Source organism: Pseudorca crassidens, chromosome 8, assembly GCF_039906515.1.
Source record: "Pseudorca crassidens isolate mPseCra1 chromosome 8, mPseCra1.hap1, whole genome shotgun sequence".
NCBI lineage: Eukaryota > Metazoa > Chordata > Mammalia > Artiodactyla > Delphinidae > Pseudorca > Pseudorca crassidens.
The window spans coordinates 92,656,649-92,670,236 of NC_090303.1; the positions used below are offsets into that span (position 1 = coordinate 92,656,649).

Here is a 13,588-nt window from a genome sequence, read left to right on the forward strand (position 1 = left end):
ATGCTCAGACTCCTTTGAGCTCTATGAATAGGATGTAGTAAAATGAAGAAAGAAAGCCCCCGGGACATCCCTGGTGTTCCAGCAGTTGAGACTCCGTGCTTCCACTGCAGGGGGCGCGGGTTCGATACCTGGTCTGGAACTAAGATCCCGCATGCTGTGTGGTGCAGCCAAAAAGTTAAAAAAAAAAAAAAAAGATGAGGAAAGGAAGACAGCCCCCGCTCCCAACTCCAGCCCACCTCTTCTCTTCTCCCCCTCAGGCTCTGTCCCACATTGCCAGCACCATCATACAGAGGCAATGAACATGTCAACCTGTACATCCAAATTCCTTCCACGTGTAGGAAGACCCAGGGAAGAAGCCCACTCAGGCCCTGGAAGTAGGCTTGGGAATTCTAGGGTCCTGGGAACCCAGAGCATAGTCTAGAACAGGGGTAGGGGCCACAGATGGAGGCCACTGGTTCTAAATGAGCACGATTCCTTAACCCCAGACTCCTCAATAAGTGAGTAGCCATACAGTTGGGCTGGAATAGGACCTGTAAAGCAGAGGGCGCAGGGCAGAAGTCCATCTTGCCCAGGCCTCAAGATGGTACAGAAACAGGGCTTTGTATATTAGAGGTGAGTCTCAGAAACATTATGCTGTGCAAACAAGAGCAAAACAAAGCAAGTATTTGCATACCTAGTATCGATGTAATTTATAGGCTTGAAAACAGGCAAAATATTCCCAAATGTTGCTTAGAAATAAACACATGGGGGCTTCCCTGGTGGCGCAGTGGTTAAGAATGCACCTGCCAATGCAGGGGCCGTGGGTTCGATCCCTGGACCGGGAAGATCCCACATGCCACAGAGCAACTAAGCCCGTGCGCCCCAACTACTGAGCCTGCACTCTACAGCCCACACACCGCAACTACTGAGCCTGCATGCCACAACTACTTAAGCCCATGTGCCTAGAGCCCGTGCTCCACAACAAGAGAAGCCACCGCAATGAGAAGCCCACGCACCGCAACGAAGAGTAGCCCCCACTCGCCACAGCTAGAGAAAGCCAGCGTGCAGCAACAAAGACCCAATGCAGACAAAATTAAATAAATAAAATTTATAAAATAAAAATAAAAGAAATAAACACATGTGTAGGGACTTCCCTGGTGGTCCAGTGGTTAAGACTCTGTGCTCCCAATGCAGGGGGTGTGGGTTGAATCCCTGGTCAGGGAACTAGATCCTGCATGCCACAACTAAAAGATCCTGCATGCTGCGACCAAAATAAAGACCCCACATGCCACAACGAAAATCCCTCACGCAGCAACAAAGATCCCGTGTGCCGCAACTAAGACCCAGCACAGCCAAATAAATAAATGTTTTTAAAAATAAAATTAAAAAATAAATAAATAAAAAAAAATAAAAATAAAATTAAAATTATAAGAAATAAACACATGTAGAAACATAATAAATGTGTGGGAAAAATAAATATCGAAAGCAGAACAGTGTTGTGGGATTGTAAATTGGTATGCCTATTATGGAAAACAATATAGAGTTCCTCAAAACATTAAAAATAGAACACGATATGATCCAGCAATCCCACTTCTGGGTATATATCCAAAGGAAATGAAATCAGTATCTCAAAGAAATATTTGCACTCCCAAGTTCAATGTAGCATTATTCACAATAGCCAAGATATGGAAACAACCTAAGTGTCCATCCACAGATGAATGGATAAAGAAAATGTGGTTTATATGTATAAGATGAAATATTATTCAACCATGAAAAGAAGGAAATTCTGCCATTTGTGAAATGCTTGAACCTAAAAGACATGATGCTAAGTGAAATAAGACAGACACAGAAAGATAAAACAAAACAAAACAAAACAAAAACCTGCATGATCTCACTTATACATGGAATCTAAGAAAGTCAAACACGTAGAAAAGGAGAATAGAATGGTAGTTGCCAGGGATCTGGGTGGGGGAGGGGGGAATGTTGGTCAAAGGGTACAAACTTTCAGTTATAAGATGAATAAGTTCTGGAGATCTAAGGTACAGCATGGTGACCATAGTTGATAATAAATATTGTATACCTGAAGTTTGCTAAGAGCATTGATATTAAGTGTTCTAATCATCAGGGACTTCCCTCGTAGTGCAGTAGTTAAGAATCCACCTGCCAATGCAGGGGATGTGAGTTCGATCCCTGGCCCGGGAAGATCCCACATGCTGCAGAGCAACTAAGCCCATGCTCTACAACTACTGAACCTGTGCTCTAGAGCCTACAAGCCACAACTACTGAGCCCATGTGCCACAACTACTGAAGCCCGCGCACCTAGAGCCCATGTTCTGCAACAAGAGAAGTCACCGCAGTGAGAAGCCCGCGCACCACAATGAAGAATAGCCCCCGCTTGCTGCAACTAGAGAAAGCCCGCACACAACAAAGACCCAACACATCCAAAAATAAATAAATAAATTTATTTATTTATTTTAAAAAAAGTGTTCTCACCGTCCAAAAAATGGGAGTAAATAGAGGAGGTGATAAATAGGTTAATCAGTTGATTGAGGGAATCACTTCACAATGTATACATATAACAAACTATCACATTGTACACCTTAAATATAAACAATGTTTATTAGTCAATTGTACCTAAAGCTGGTATGTTAATCTCTAGTTATCACCTCTAAAATGGGGGAGATGATCAAAGGTGAGATTTCAGGGGGTTTTAACTGTGTAATATTTTATTTCTGAAGCTGATTTGTGGGTACACAGATATTCACTGTATGTTTTATACATTCTCGTAAGACTTAAATATCACATAATAAAAACTTTAATGAGAAAATTCTTTTAAAATAAAAAAATAAGATACCATTGTATACCCTTCAGATCGGCATAAATCAAAAAAATCTGATAATACTAAGTGCTAGTTGGCTATAAAATGGGGAAACTGAGACATCAAACATGAAAATGTAAATGGGTACAACCACTTTTACTACACTGATTTGTCAGAATCCCGAAAAGTTGAAGTGGTGCAAGAACTGAACCCAGCAATTCCATTTCCTAATGATCTACCTTGGAGAAGCGCTTGCCATGAGCACCAAGAGAATGTATAGTCTTGGCAGCCTGCTTTTTTGTAGCAAAAAATTAGAAATATTCTAAATGCCCATTATTGCAGGAATAGGTGCCGAACTGTGGTGTAAATCATATGGTGAAACACTATATGGCTGTTAAGATAAATAAACTAGATCCTTATAACAACATGAATAGATCTTCAAAATATAACTTTGGGTAAAAATTCTAAAACACATAAAACAATACTACATCTTGTATATGAATACAAATATATATGACAGGAAATTTTTAAATCATGGAAGGGCAGGACACACCCCAAAATGATGACTGAAGTTGCTTCTGGGGAAAGAGGGAAATGAGACTAGGGAAGAGAAAAAAACAATAACCTTAGGCCTGTTATGGTATTTATTTTATTTTAAAATAAAAAAAGCAAAAATAGAAATGTAAATATTTATTCTGGGAGGTGAATTATAAGCTTATTATACTATATATTCTTTTATATAGTATAGCTTTCATTATATACTCAGAATATATATACTCTGATGCTTTTTGTACTACTCTTTGCATTTTTTTTTATTTGTTTTTTTGCGGTACGCGGGCCTCTCACTGTTGTGGCGTCTCCCGTTGCGGAGCACAGGCTCCGGACGCACAGGCTCAGCGGCCATGGCTCACCGGCTTAGCCGCTCCGCTGCATGTGGGATCTTCCCAGACCGGGGCACGAACCCGTGTCCCCTGCATCAGCAGGCGGACTCTCAATCACTGCACCACCAGGGAAGCCCTACTCTTTGCATTTTTTTGGTTGGTTTTTTTTTTTTTTTTTTCAATTTATGAAATTGTCAATTAGTTTTCTTCCTATCTACCCACCCCCACCCAAAGTTTCAGTTATGCAAATGAAAAAGGCATACAAACAGGAAAAAACCCAGAGGAAACACCCACATTAGCAGAAACCACAAAGCTAGTTGCCAGGGACAGCCTGCTCTAAACAGTTGAACAGAAATCAGGCTTGCAAAACAGTATCTTGACCTTGAATTAATGAAAGATCCCACTTCATAGAGCTACTTGACGACACCAGTAGCTAAGTTAAGAAGTCATGCAGATCTCGGTTCAACACTAACTTTGCCAGCTATCAGCTATGTGACTTCCGGTAAAATTCTAAACAGCTCTAGGCCTGAGTTACCTTACATTAAGATGGGGCTTAGGGACTTCCCTGGTGGTCCAGTGGTTAAGAATCCGCCTTCCAGGCTTCCCTGGTGGCGCAGTGGTTGAGAGTCCGCCTGCCGATGCAGGGGACACGGGTTCATGCCCTGGTCCGGGAGGATTCCACATGCCACGGAGTGGCTGGGCCCGTGAGCCTGCGCATCCGGAGCGTGTGCTCCGCAACGGAAGAGGCCACAGCAGTGAGAGGCCCACGTACCGCAAAAAAAAAAAAAAAGAATCCGCCTTCCAATGCAGGGGACGGGGACATGGGTTAGATCTCTGGTCAGGGAACTAAGATCCCACATGCCGCAGGGCAACTAAGCCCGCGAGCTGCAACTACTGAGCCCACGCATGCTTTAGAGCCGTCACGCCACAACTAGAGAGAAGCCCACGAGCTGCAACGAAGAGCCCACATGCCTCAATTGAGACCCGAGGCAGCCAAATAAATAAATTAAATAAATAAATATTAAAAAAAAAAAAAAAAGATGGGACTTACAACACCTACTTCAGGAATCATAGTAGAGATGAACTTGGATACCATCTCTAAAGTGCTTATCATAGTACTTGGTAGACAGTTATTTGTTCAACAAATGGTAGTTATTATTTGTGCCAGAACTGGGATTAGAACTCCATGTGTGGGCGTATATTTCAGCAAAGCAAATAGAAATACCCAAAATGATGGACCAAAACTAATTATCCAATAGTGAAGCAAGCCCTGCTGTCAACTAAAATGTATAGTTAAAAGCAACATCAGAGAGACTTCCCTGGTGGTACAGTGGTTAAGAATCCGCCTGCCAATGCAGGGGACACGGGTTCAAGCCCTGGTCCGGGAAGATCCCACATGTCGGGGAGCAACTAAGCCCGTGCACCACAACTACTGAGCCTGTGCTCTAGAGCCCGCGAGCCACAACTACTGAGCCTGTGTGCCACAGCTACTGAAGACCGTGCGCCTAGAGCCCGAGCTCCGCAACAAGAGAAGCCACCGCAACGAGAAGCCCACGCACCACAATGAAGAGTAGCCCCTGCTCCCGCAACTAGAGAAGGCCCACGCGCATCAACAAAGACCCAAAACAGCCAAAAATTTAAAAAATAAAAGCAACATAAGAGAAAAGACTGGAACAGCAGAACTGATAGGAGAAAGCCCATCTATAAATAATAGTACTACAGAGGAAAATGCAGAAGTCCAGCAAAAGGCAAGCTATCCTATGCAAACAGAGAACAGTTACCAAACTGAATGGTAACCTCAACATGGGTATCAACTGGTCAACAGCGCCCACCAACCTATAATCCACAAAGAAAGCCCTTAGACTCCCACGTGTCAAGTATTAGAAGATGAGGATTTATAAGTTGCTAAGAAAGGGAAAATATTTTAAAATATACCTGGGAAAAAAATATATTTTCTAGGCTTTTAGGCAAAAGAAAAAGAATTCTCCCAAGGGTCCTTATTATGAGGACACAATGTACATTAATGGATTAAAAATTTGTAATTCCCAAACTCAAAAGTTATATAAAAAGATTTTAAAAATAAGACTGGACCCATACATTTAAGAAATAAGAATTTAACACTCAACTAAAAAAAAAAAGGTAATAATAACTTTAATGAATTCTCCAGAGAATCCACCCAAACTTGCATAGACCATATTATTCATATAGAATATATTATTCCTCTTTTAAAATATAAAAAAGTGCAGGTTAACTACCCAGCTTATGAGCTTAAAATGGTTTTGAGTTGCAAACAACAACAACAAATTAATAACAACAATAATAAAACTAAAGTTTCTAAACCTACTGCATGTAACAAATTAAAAGTTTCTAAATATATTAAATATATAACATATTGAAACCATTATGAACTATGACTGTGTAGGTTTTTTTCCCTGAAAATGAAAGTCCAAGTATAGGGCAATCAGAGAAATTTGAACACTAACTGGATAGTATGTGATATTAAAATTATAATCATAGGGACTTCCCTGGTGGCACAGTGGTTAAGAATCTGCCTGCCAATGCAGGCAGCATGGGTCTGGGAAGATCCCACATGCCGCAGAGCAACTAAGCCTGTATGCCACAACTACTGAGCCTGTGCTCTAGAGCCTGTGAGCCACAACTACTGAGCCCTCACGCCACAACTACTGAAGCCCACGCACCTAGAGCCGGTGCTCCGCAACAGAGACGCTACTGCAATGAGAAGCCCACGCACCGCAACAAAGAGTAGCTCCCGCTTGCCACAACTAGAGAAAGCCCATGCACAGCAACAAAGACCCAACGCAGCCAAAAATAAATAAATGAATAAATAAATTTATAAAAAGAAAATATAATCGTAAAAAAAAGTGATCATTGTACTGTGGTTATACTAATAAAATAGAGTCTTTAATCTTTGGAGCTACTAAAGTATTTACAAAGCAAATAATCTCTGGCATTTGGTTTAAAATAACACGTTTGAGATGGGGACAGGGATGGGGAGGGGAGAATAAATGAACCAAGACTGGCCTTACTGTACTTTGAAAACTGTTGAACCGATGGGCACATAGGGGTTCATCATTCTCTTTTCTTTACTTTAGTGTATGTTGAAAATATTCATAGTAAAAAATTAAAAGATAAGAAGCCTATGTATTTAAAACTAACAGCCAACACTAACTGGTGAAGAATTTTTCACAACAGAAATGATAACAAAGTCTTCCATCTCCATTGTTATTTGGAAGAGTGTTAGAATGTTCCTTCCTTTTTTCTGTTCTCTACCCTCTTTTCCTCCTTCCTGATTTTATTTGCCGACTTAGATGACTCCCATACACATAACTTCCTGCAACTCAGAAATAGACTTTCAAATTGTTGCCTCACGACATAATAAATATTTATTTTTAATAACAATGGGGCATATTTTTAAAATTTTAGTTTTGCTCTAAACAAATTTTTTAAAAAAATTATCTCATCTACCACATCCACTTAAAACATCTGTCTTTTGTATGTTTTATCAGACAGGTATTGCCAGTGAGTAATCTAAAGTTTTTCGCTCATAAGCGCATGCTGGAAAGTTTGATGACCACCATTTTGGACACTAAGACACCACTTAAAGTTTTTAAGGATGGAGGAAGTGTGACAAGTACTATATCAAGAAAAATAATTTAGCAAAAGTACATACGGATAGGAAAGATGGGGAGAAAGACCATGGTCAGAGAAAATCATTCATTAATTCAACAAGGCATTCATTTAGAAGTGAGATGCGAAGTAGGAACCAGACAGGGAAGGGACGGGATTGGTCAATAAAAGAACTTGGTGTTTTAAGGTATTATGAAGGAGGAAGAAGAGTTTGGGGGTTGGGGGGGAGTGTCACAGACCCTGCGCTGGGGGAAAGAAGATGAGTTCGACAAAGCCTGGCAGGATATTCAGGTGTAGATGCTCCTCAGACCCCTGGAGATGAAGAACCTAGAGTCAGTAGGAAGGCTGGGGCAGCGGACGTACACAAGGAAGCCATCTTTATAGATGTGACGACTAAACCCAAGGAAGTGAGGGCTCTCGGGGAGAGACCTGGAATACAGGTACATCAAAAGGCTTAAATGAAACCTTGGGGCACACCTATATGCAGGAAGCAAAAAAAGAACAAGTGGGAACACAGAAGCAGCTACCTGGGAGATAAGGCACACTGTTTCAAAGTGGTCCCAAAGGTAGGCGGTCAGCGGTGCAGGCCACCGCGGGGCCCACGGGAAAGGAGTTCTGGAAGAGGGCCCATCATTGGTAACCTTGAATAGAACTATTCTGGTCTTGGTGGTGCGGGCTAGAGTCAGATATCAGAAAAGTGATAATGAGGGGAAAAGAGGCGCTTGGAAAGGAAGGCCAAGCAGAGACCCGCAGCTCGCAGCGATGGAGACATATCCCGGGATCGAGTCGGCTGGGGGGCTGGGAAGACCACACAATACCTAGGGGGTAAGGTAGCAGAGAGGGGAAGACTCAAGATACCAGAGAATGGAGGCATTTTCTTTCGTTCCCAAACCTGCATCCAAACTGTCTAGGCCCTGGCTTGCCCAAAAGTACTTTATCCTTATGGAGGTGGGGAGTTAATCGTAGTCTTCACCGGGGCAGTAGCGCGCTAGCCATATTCGAAGGAAGGTCTGAAGGCGCTGGAGGGAAGGGAACCTTCGAGAGCAGAAGCGCGGGCCCAGCAAGAAGGGAAGCAGAGGAGTGAGCAGCTGTAGGAAGAGTCATCGGGTGCGAGGTCCCCGCGAGGGCGCGCCCCTCACGGAGCAGCAGCCGCGACAGTCCTCCCACACCGGGACCGGGGAGACGCCCCTCCCTCCCAGGGCACTCACCGCTCCGACTGCGAATAGTGGCACCGGCCCAGCAGGTTGAGCTTGCAGAGGTGCAGGTTTCCGCAGGGTTTGTTGCAGAACTTGCGACGGCAGACCCGGGCTCGAGTGGTGGCCACCACGGACCGGATGACCCCGTCCTTGCCGCCAGTCTCCAACACCACGAAGCGGTCGGGCCCGGCCTCTTCCAGCACCTCGCAGAGCTGCGCCTCGGAGAGCTGCACCTCGTCGAGCAGCGCTTCCAACGCCATGCGGCCCCCCTGGGCGCACAGGATTTTGGTGATGAAGCTGCATACCCCCGGGTCAGCCATGGCGCGCTGTACTGGCCTGGCCGCGGCGCGGGACTCTGCTCCAGGGAGAATCGAAACTTAAGAGTCCCGGGGGCGGGCGCGGGTTGGGCGCGCCCAGGGCGAGGGAGCGTGCGCTCTCCGCCGCCGCTCGCAGAGACCAGCGGTTTCGGTTTCCCAGTAAACCGAAAACCGCTGGTCTTTGGGTCGAGAGGCCAAATCTCACCGTCCTGTGTCAGATTTAAAGTCAATCGCGACGGTAACCTAGTGGAAAGAGGGTGAACAAGAGCGGGCTAATCTGCCGGCGACGCGGCGACCACCGGACGGCTCCTCGAGGGTCAGGTTCCCCAGCTGGGCACCGAGAGGCTTCTCCGGAAAGAAGCGAAACTAAAAACTGATCTCGGGGCTCTGGTGCAGTTCTTATAAACCAGCCAAAGTGACGAATGACGCGACTCTTGGGAGCTTTCTTGAGGAGTGCTAGGTTCTCTACCCCACCCGTTCCCGGAAAGAACAGACCCAAGTGAGCGCTTGCTCCGAGCCCGGCGCCCTGCCTCCGGTATTAGTGAATCTTACAACTCTACGAGTTAGATACTGTCATCTCACTCTACTTGAGGAAGTAATCTGAGTAAACACAGCCTACAAGCTGGAGCCTGGGAACCTGAGGTTCCCCAAATCTGGGCCCCAGATCGTGGTCCGCCTGGCCAGGACCAATGTGAACTTTCTCTCACACCACCCTTCCTTCTCAAAGGACAAATATTATTGCTCTCCCTCTTTTTTGCCTTCTTATGAGCTCTTTGAAGAACCACTTCTTGACACATTCTTGCCTGTCTATAGTCACTTTAACAGAGGTGCCCCAGACACCGCTTAATCCCTGATAGTAATCAGTCATAGTCGGGAAGGCGTGCTTAGACATATCCCAAGGCTTCAGATAAGTTCCTCTCTTTGGATATTCGGACAAGACCTTTTCCCTCAGTGGGGACTCACTTGGACCCCCAGAGTTGGTATAAAGTGAGAACATTTGAACTACAGAAGATACAGAAAGAAATTTTATCTGAGTTTCTCTTAATCTGACTAAAGCAAATCCTCCTGAAAATACAGCTACCTTTCAACCCTTTCCAAGGGAGTTTCCTGCTAATTCAGTTGCCCTGGAGACAGAATGTCCATTGCAATTAGCATCAAAAAGCCCAGTAGAACCTTCCATACTCTCCCACTGAAGTCCTAAAAACCCCCCTTTTGTTAAATTGAGATGTATACAGTTACTTCAGGCTCTTCCAGGAGGTTTCCATTATTGGAAACTGCCCCCCCATGCTAAATAAATCTTGTCTTTTCTCTTTTTAATCTGTCTATTGTCAGTTAATTTGCAGGACCCAATCACTGGACTCAAATTGGAAGAGGCAAAAGGTTTTCCTCCCAACACTCCCGGGTGAAATGCGTCATTGATGGGATAAGTAATAAACCTTTTTTTAAATGATAGAATTCAGTTGTCAAACTAGAAATTCTTCAAAATGATTAATGGGCATTCTCAGATTGGTGATTCATGATGATCAGAGTCTCTTAGGAATACAGTACTTTGGTATGAAAACCAGCGAAAGCTAGGTTCCCTCTAGCTATTACTTTATAGTTTCCTTTAATCCACTTGGCCTGATTTGTGGTCTGACAGGTTCCCAGGGACTGGGCTTTCAATATCAAATCAATTAAATTCACCACAGTATCTTCTGTGTGGCCCTTACTTTAGCTAGTCACTCTGAACATACAGAAGTTTAAGAAATAGTCCCTGCACTTAAGGAGCTTATGTTTGGGAAGACATGAGAAAACATTAAAACATAAGGGAATCCGTGGTTAAGTGCTGCAACGGGGTATAAAGGAGGTTGGAGAAGAGTACAGTTTGGCTAGAGTGGTTGGGATTAGAGATCTAAAATTCCCCTCAATTTGAGGCCCTGAGAAACAATTTAAGGGGTTGTGGAGAGGAAAAAAGCAGAGATTTAGGAAATTTGTGTTGTCACAGGTTGGGTTCTCCAGGAAGCAGACACTGATATGGAGTTGAGAGTACAGATCTCCTGGAGTGTAACGCCAGAGAAAGTCAGGGGAAGCAGCAGGATTGGTCTGTGAGGGCTGTCAAACCACGATGCAGACCTCACAAGGTCTCCGCCGGCCCGATGGGAGCAAGAGACTAGCCTCGGTCAGAAAAGCCTAGGCCCTTGTACCACTGCTTTGGATGTTCATTGGCAGGGGCCGCTGGAGCAGTGCCTGACTTCAGCTTAGTCACTGAGGTGAATCCTGAAGGAGCTACAGCTGGAGGCGCTCAGCTAAACACACTCCTTGCAGCTGGGGAGCAAGCCCTGCCTTGAAGGGAAATCTGAGTGACACCCTGTGTCCGCTCTAGTCCACCTTTCGTGCCATGTGGATCTGTTTCTCCATCTGTACTTGGGAAACAGCTTTTTCAGCACTCCGATGGGCCACTCTTCCTGAAAAATAACTTAGAAGAGGGAAGTTAATGGAATGAACTACGGCTTCTGTCATTGCACCTGGTTGTAGGACCACAACTGGCCCTCATCACTTCCCTCCACAACCATCCATTTCTTTCTCTTTTTTTATTGAAATATATTTGATTTACAATATTGTATTAATTTCAGGTGTTCAGAAAAGTGATTCGGTTATACATATGTATATATCTATATTCTTTTTTTTTGATTCTTCTCCATTGTTGTTTATTACAAGGTATTGAATATAGTTCCCTGTGCTATGCAGTAAATCCTTGTTGTTTATCTATTTTATATATAGTAGTGTGCATCTGTTAATCTCATACTCCCGATTTATCCCTCCCTTCCCTTCCCCTTGGGTAACCATAAGTTTATTTTCTGTGTCTGTGAGTCTATTTCTGTTTTGTAAAAAAGTTCATTTGTACCATTTTTTAGATTCCACATATAAGTGATATCATATAGTATTTGTCTTTCTCTGACTTATTTTACTTAGTATAATAATGTCTAGGTCCATCCACGTTGCTACAAATGGCATTATTTCATTCTTTTTTATGGCTAATATCCTATTGTATATACATCTATCCATTTGCTGATGGACACTTAGGTTGCTTCCATGTCTTGGCTGTTGTAAATAGTGTTCCTAAGAACATTGGGGTGCATGTATCTTTTCAAATTAGAACTTTCATCTTTTCCAGGTATATACCCAGGAGCGTGATTGCTGGATCATATGGTAGCTCTATTTGTAGTTTTCTCAGGAACCTCCATACTGTTCTCCATAGTGGCTGCACCAGTTCACATCCCCGCCAGCCGTGCAGGAGGGCTCCCTCTTCTCCACACCCTCCCCAGCATTTGTTGTTTCTAGACTTTTCGATGATGGTACCACTATCCATTTCTAATTCCCCTCACCCTGAGGTGGTCTCAGTAGATCACCTGGGTGGGCACCCCAAACCCTCATTCCTAAGAGGTCCAAGCACCTTCTCAGACCACTGTTGCTGCTCTTGTCTTGTCTATTCACAGTCACAGTTGGGCAAAAGAGTACCAACTGACACACAAATAGGTCCCTGGAGTACACACATATTCCTCTCTGCCCCCTCTAACAGCAGCCCTACCTCTTCCTGCTGACCAGGTCAATTACCTCTGATAAGACAGTGATTCCTTGTCTTACTGCTGGTCTCTCAGCATTAGGAGGGCAAAGTGCCTGGTGACAGCCATAACGTGTAATCCAATGGGATATTTGCTGTATCCCCAGGCAAGAATGTGCCCCTTTTGGGGACCAAGACTTCTAATTTCGCAGAACCCGGAATTGTGGGGGCAGGGAAGCTCAGTGGATTTGTAGGAGAGCAAAACTTGCCGCCCCCTAATATCACTTTAGCATGTGGATTATTTCCAGCTGAAAATAATCAAGGCCCAAAAGACTCAGGAAGAAACTCTGACCTTCCCACAACTGCCTAAAAAAAATTTAGATAGAGGGTCTGTTCCCAAATAGAGCTATCACCAGAGATACCTGCAAAGAATATGGGCTAGAGGTGGTAGGGGAAACACTAAACAGGGCCTAGAGATCAGAGTCCACTCTGTGTCCCGTTGTTTCTGCCTGACCCAGCAAACATTTATTTACCAAACGTTTGCTTTTCCATCTCCGTGTGAATGGCCTTCTTCCCCTTTGAAGTCCCAAACCACCACCCCCAACATGCTCTTTTGTCTTTAGCTGAAGATGGTATTTAAGGTGAGCGATTCAGCTATTTGGGGGACTTACTCAGTTTTCCTGCACCTCTCCCATGTATACATGATATTAAACTTTGATTTTCTTCTGTTAATGTCTCATGTCAATTTAATTTTTTGACCAGCCAAAAGAACCTGGAAGGGTAGAGGAAAATTTCTTCCTCCCCATTGGGTCATTGGAATGATGCTAACTGGGGCCACTCATGCTTCCACCCATTGTGGAAGACACACCTACGTTATCCGCCTGAAGGAGTATACTCCGATGTCGTGGAGGAAATATAATCACTGCAGTGTGTTGCCTCCATGCTGGAGCTTCGGCTGCACCTCTAACTGACCATTCCAATATTTTATCTATCCAGCAGCTTTGGGATTACACTGTGTGTGATATGACCCGTAGATCCCATGTTTATGGGCCCATTCCTCTATTTACTGTAAAGAATCTTCTGGTCAGATACTGTGTTATGTGGGATCCCATGTCTGTGGATCAGGCAATCTTTAAGCCTCCAGAGTGGTGCTACTGAGGTTCTGCAGGCAGGAAAGGCAGCCCCATACCTGGAATCTGTCTATTCCT

At 44.1% G+C, this 13,588-nt stretch overlaps 1 protein-coding gene across 1 annotated transcript in view; it reads right to left on the reverse strand.

Annotated features, from left to right (window-relative positions):
- Nucleotides 1–9,367, reverse strand: part of ZC3HAV1 (zinc finger CCCH-type containing, antiviral 1) — a 67,489-nt gene extending 58,122 nt beyond the window's left edge. Inside the window, exon 1 of the mRNA XM_067747145.1 lies at nucleotides 8,535–9,367. Coding sequence (XP_067603246.1) covers nucleotides 8,535–8,842 — 308 coding nt within the window. The 5' untranslated portion in view covers nucleotides 8,843–9,367. The remainder of the gene's footprint in view (nucleotides 1–8,534) is intronic.
- Between the last annotated feature and the right edge of the window lie 4,221 nt (nucleotides 9,368–13,588).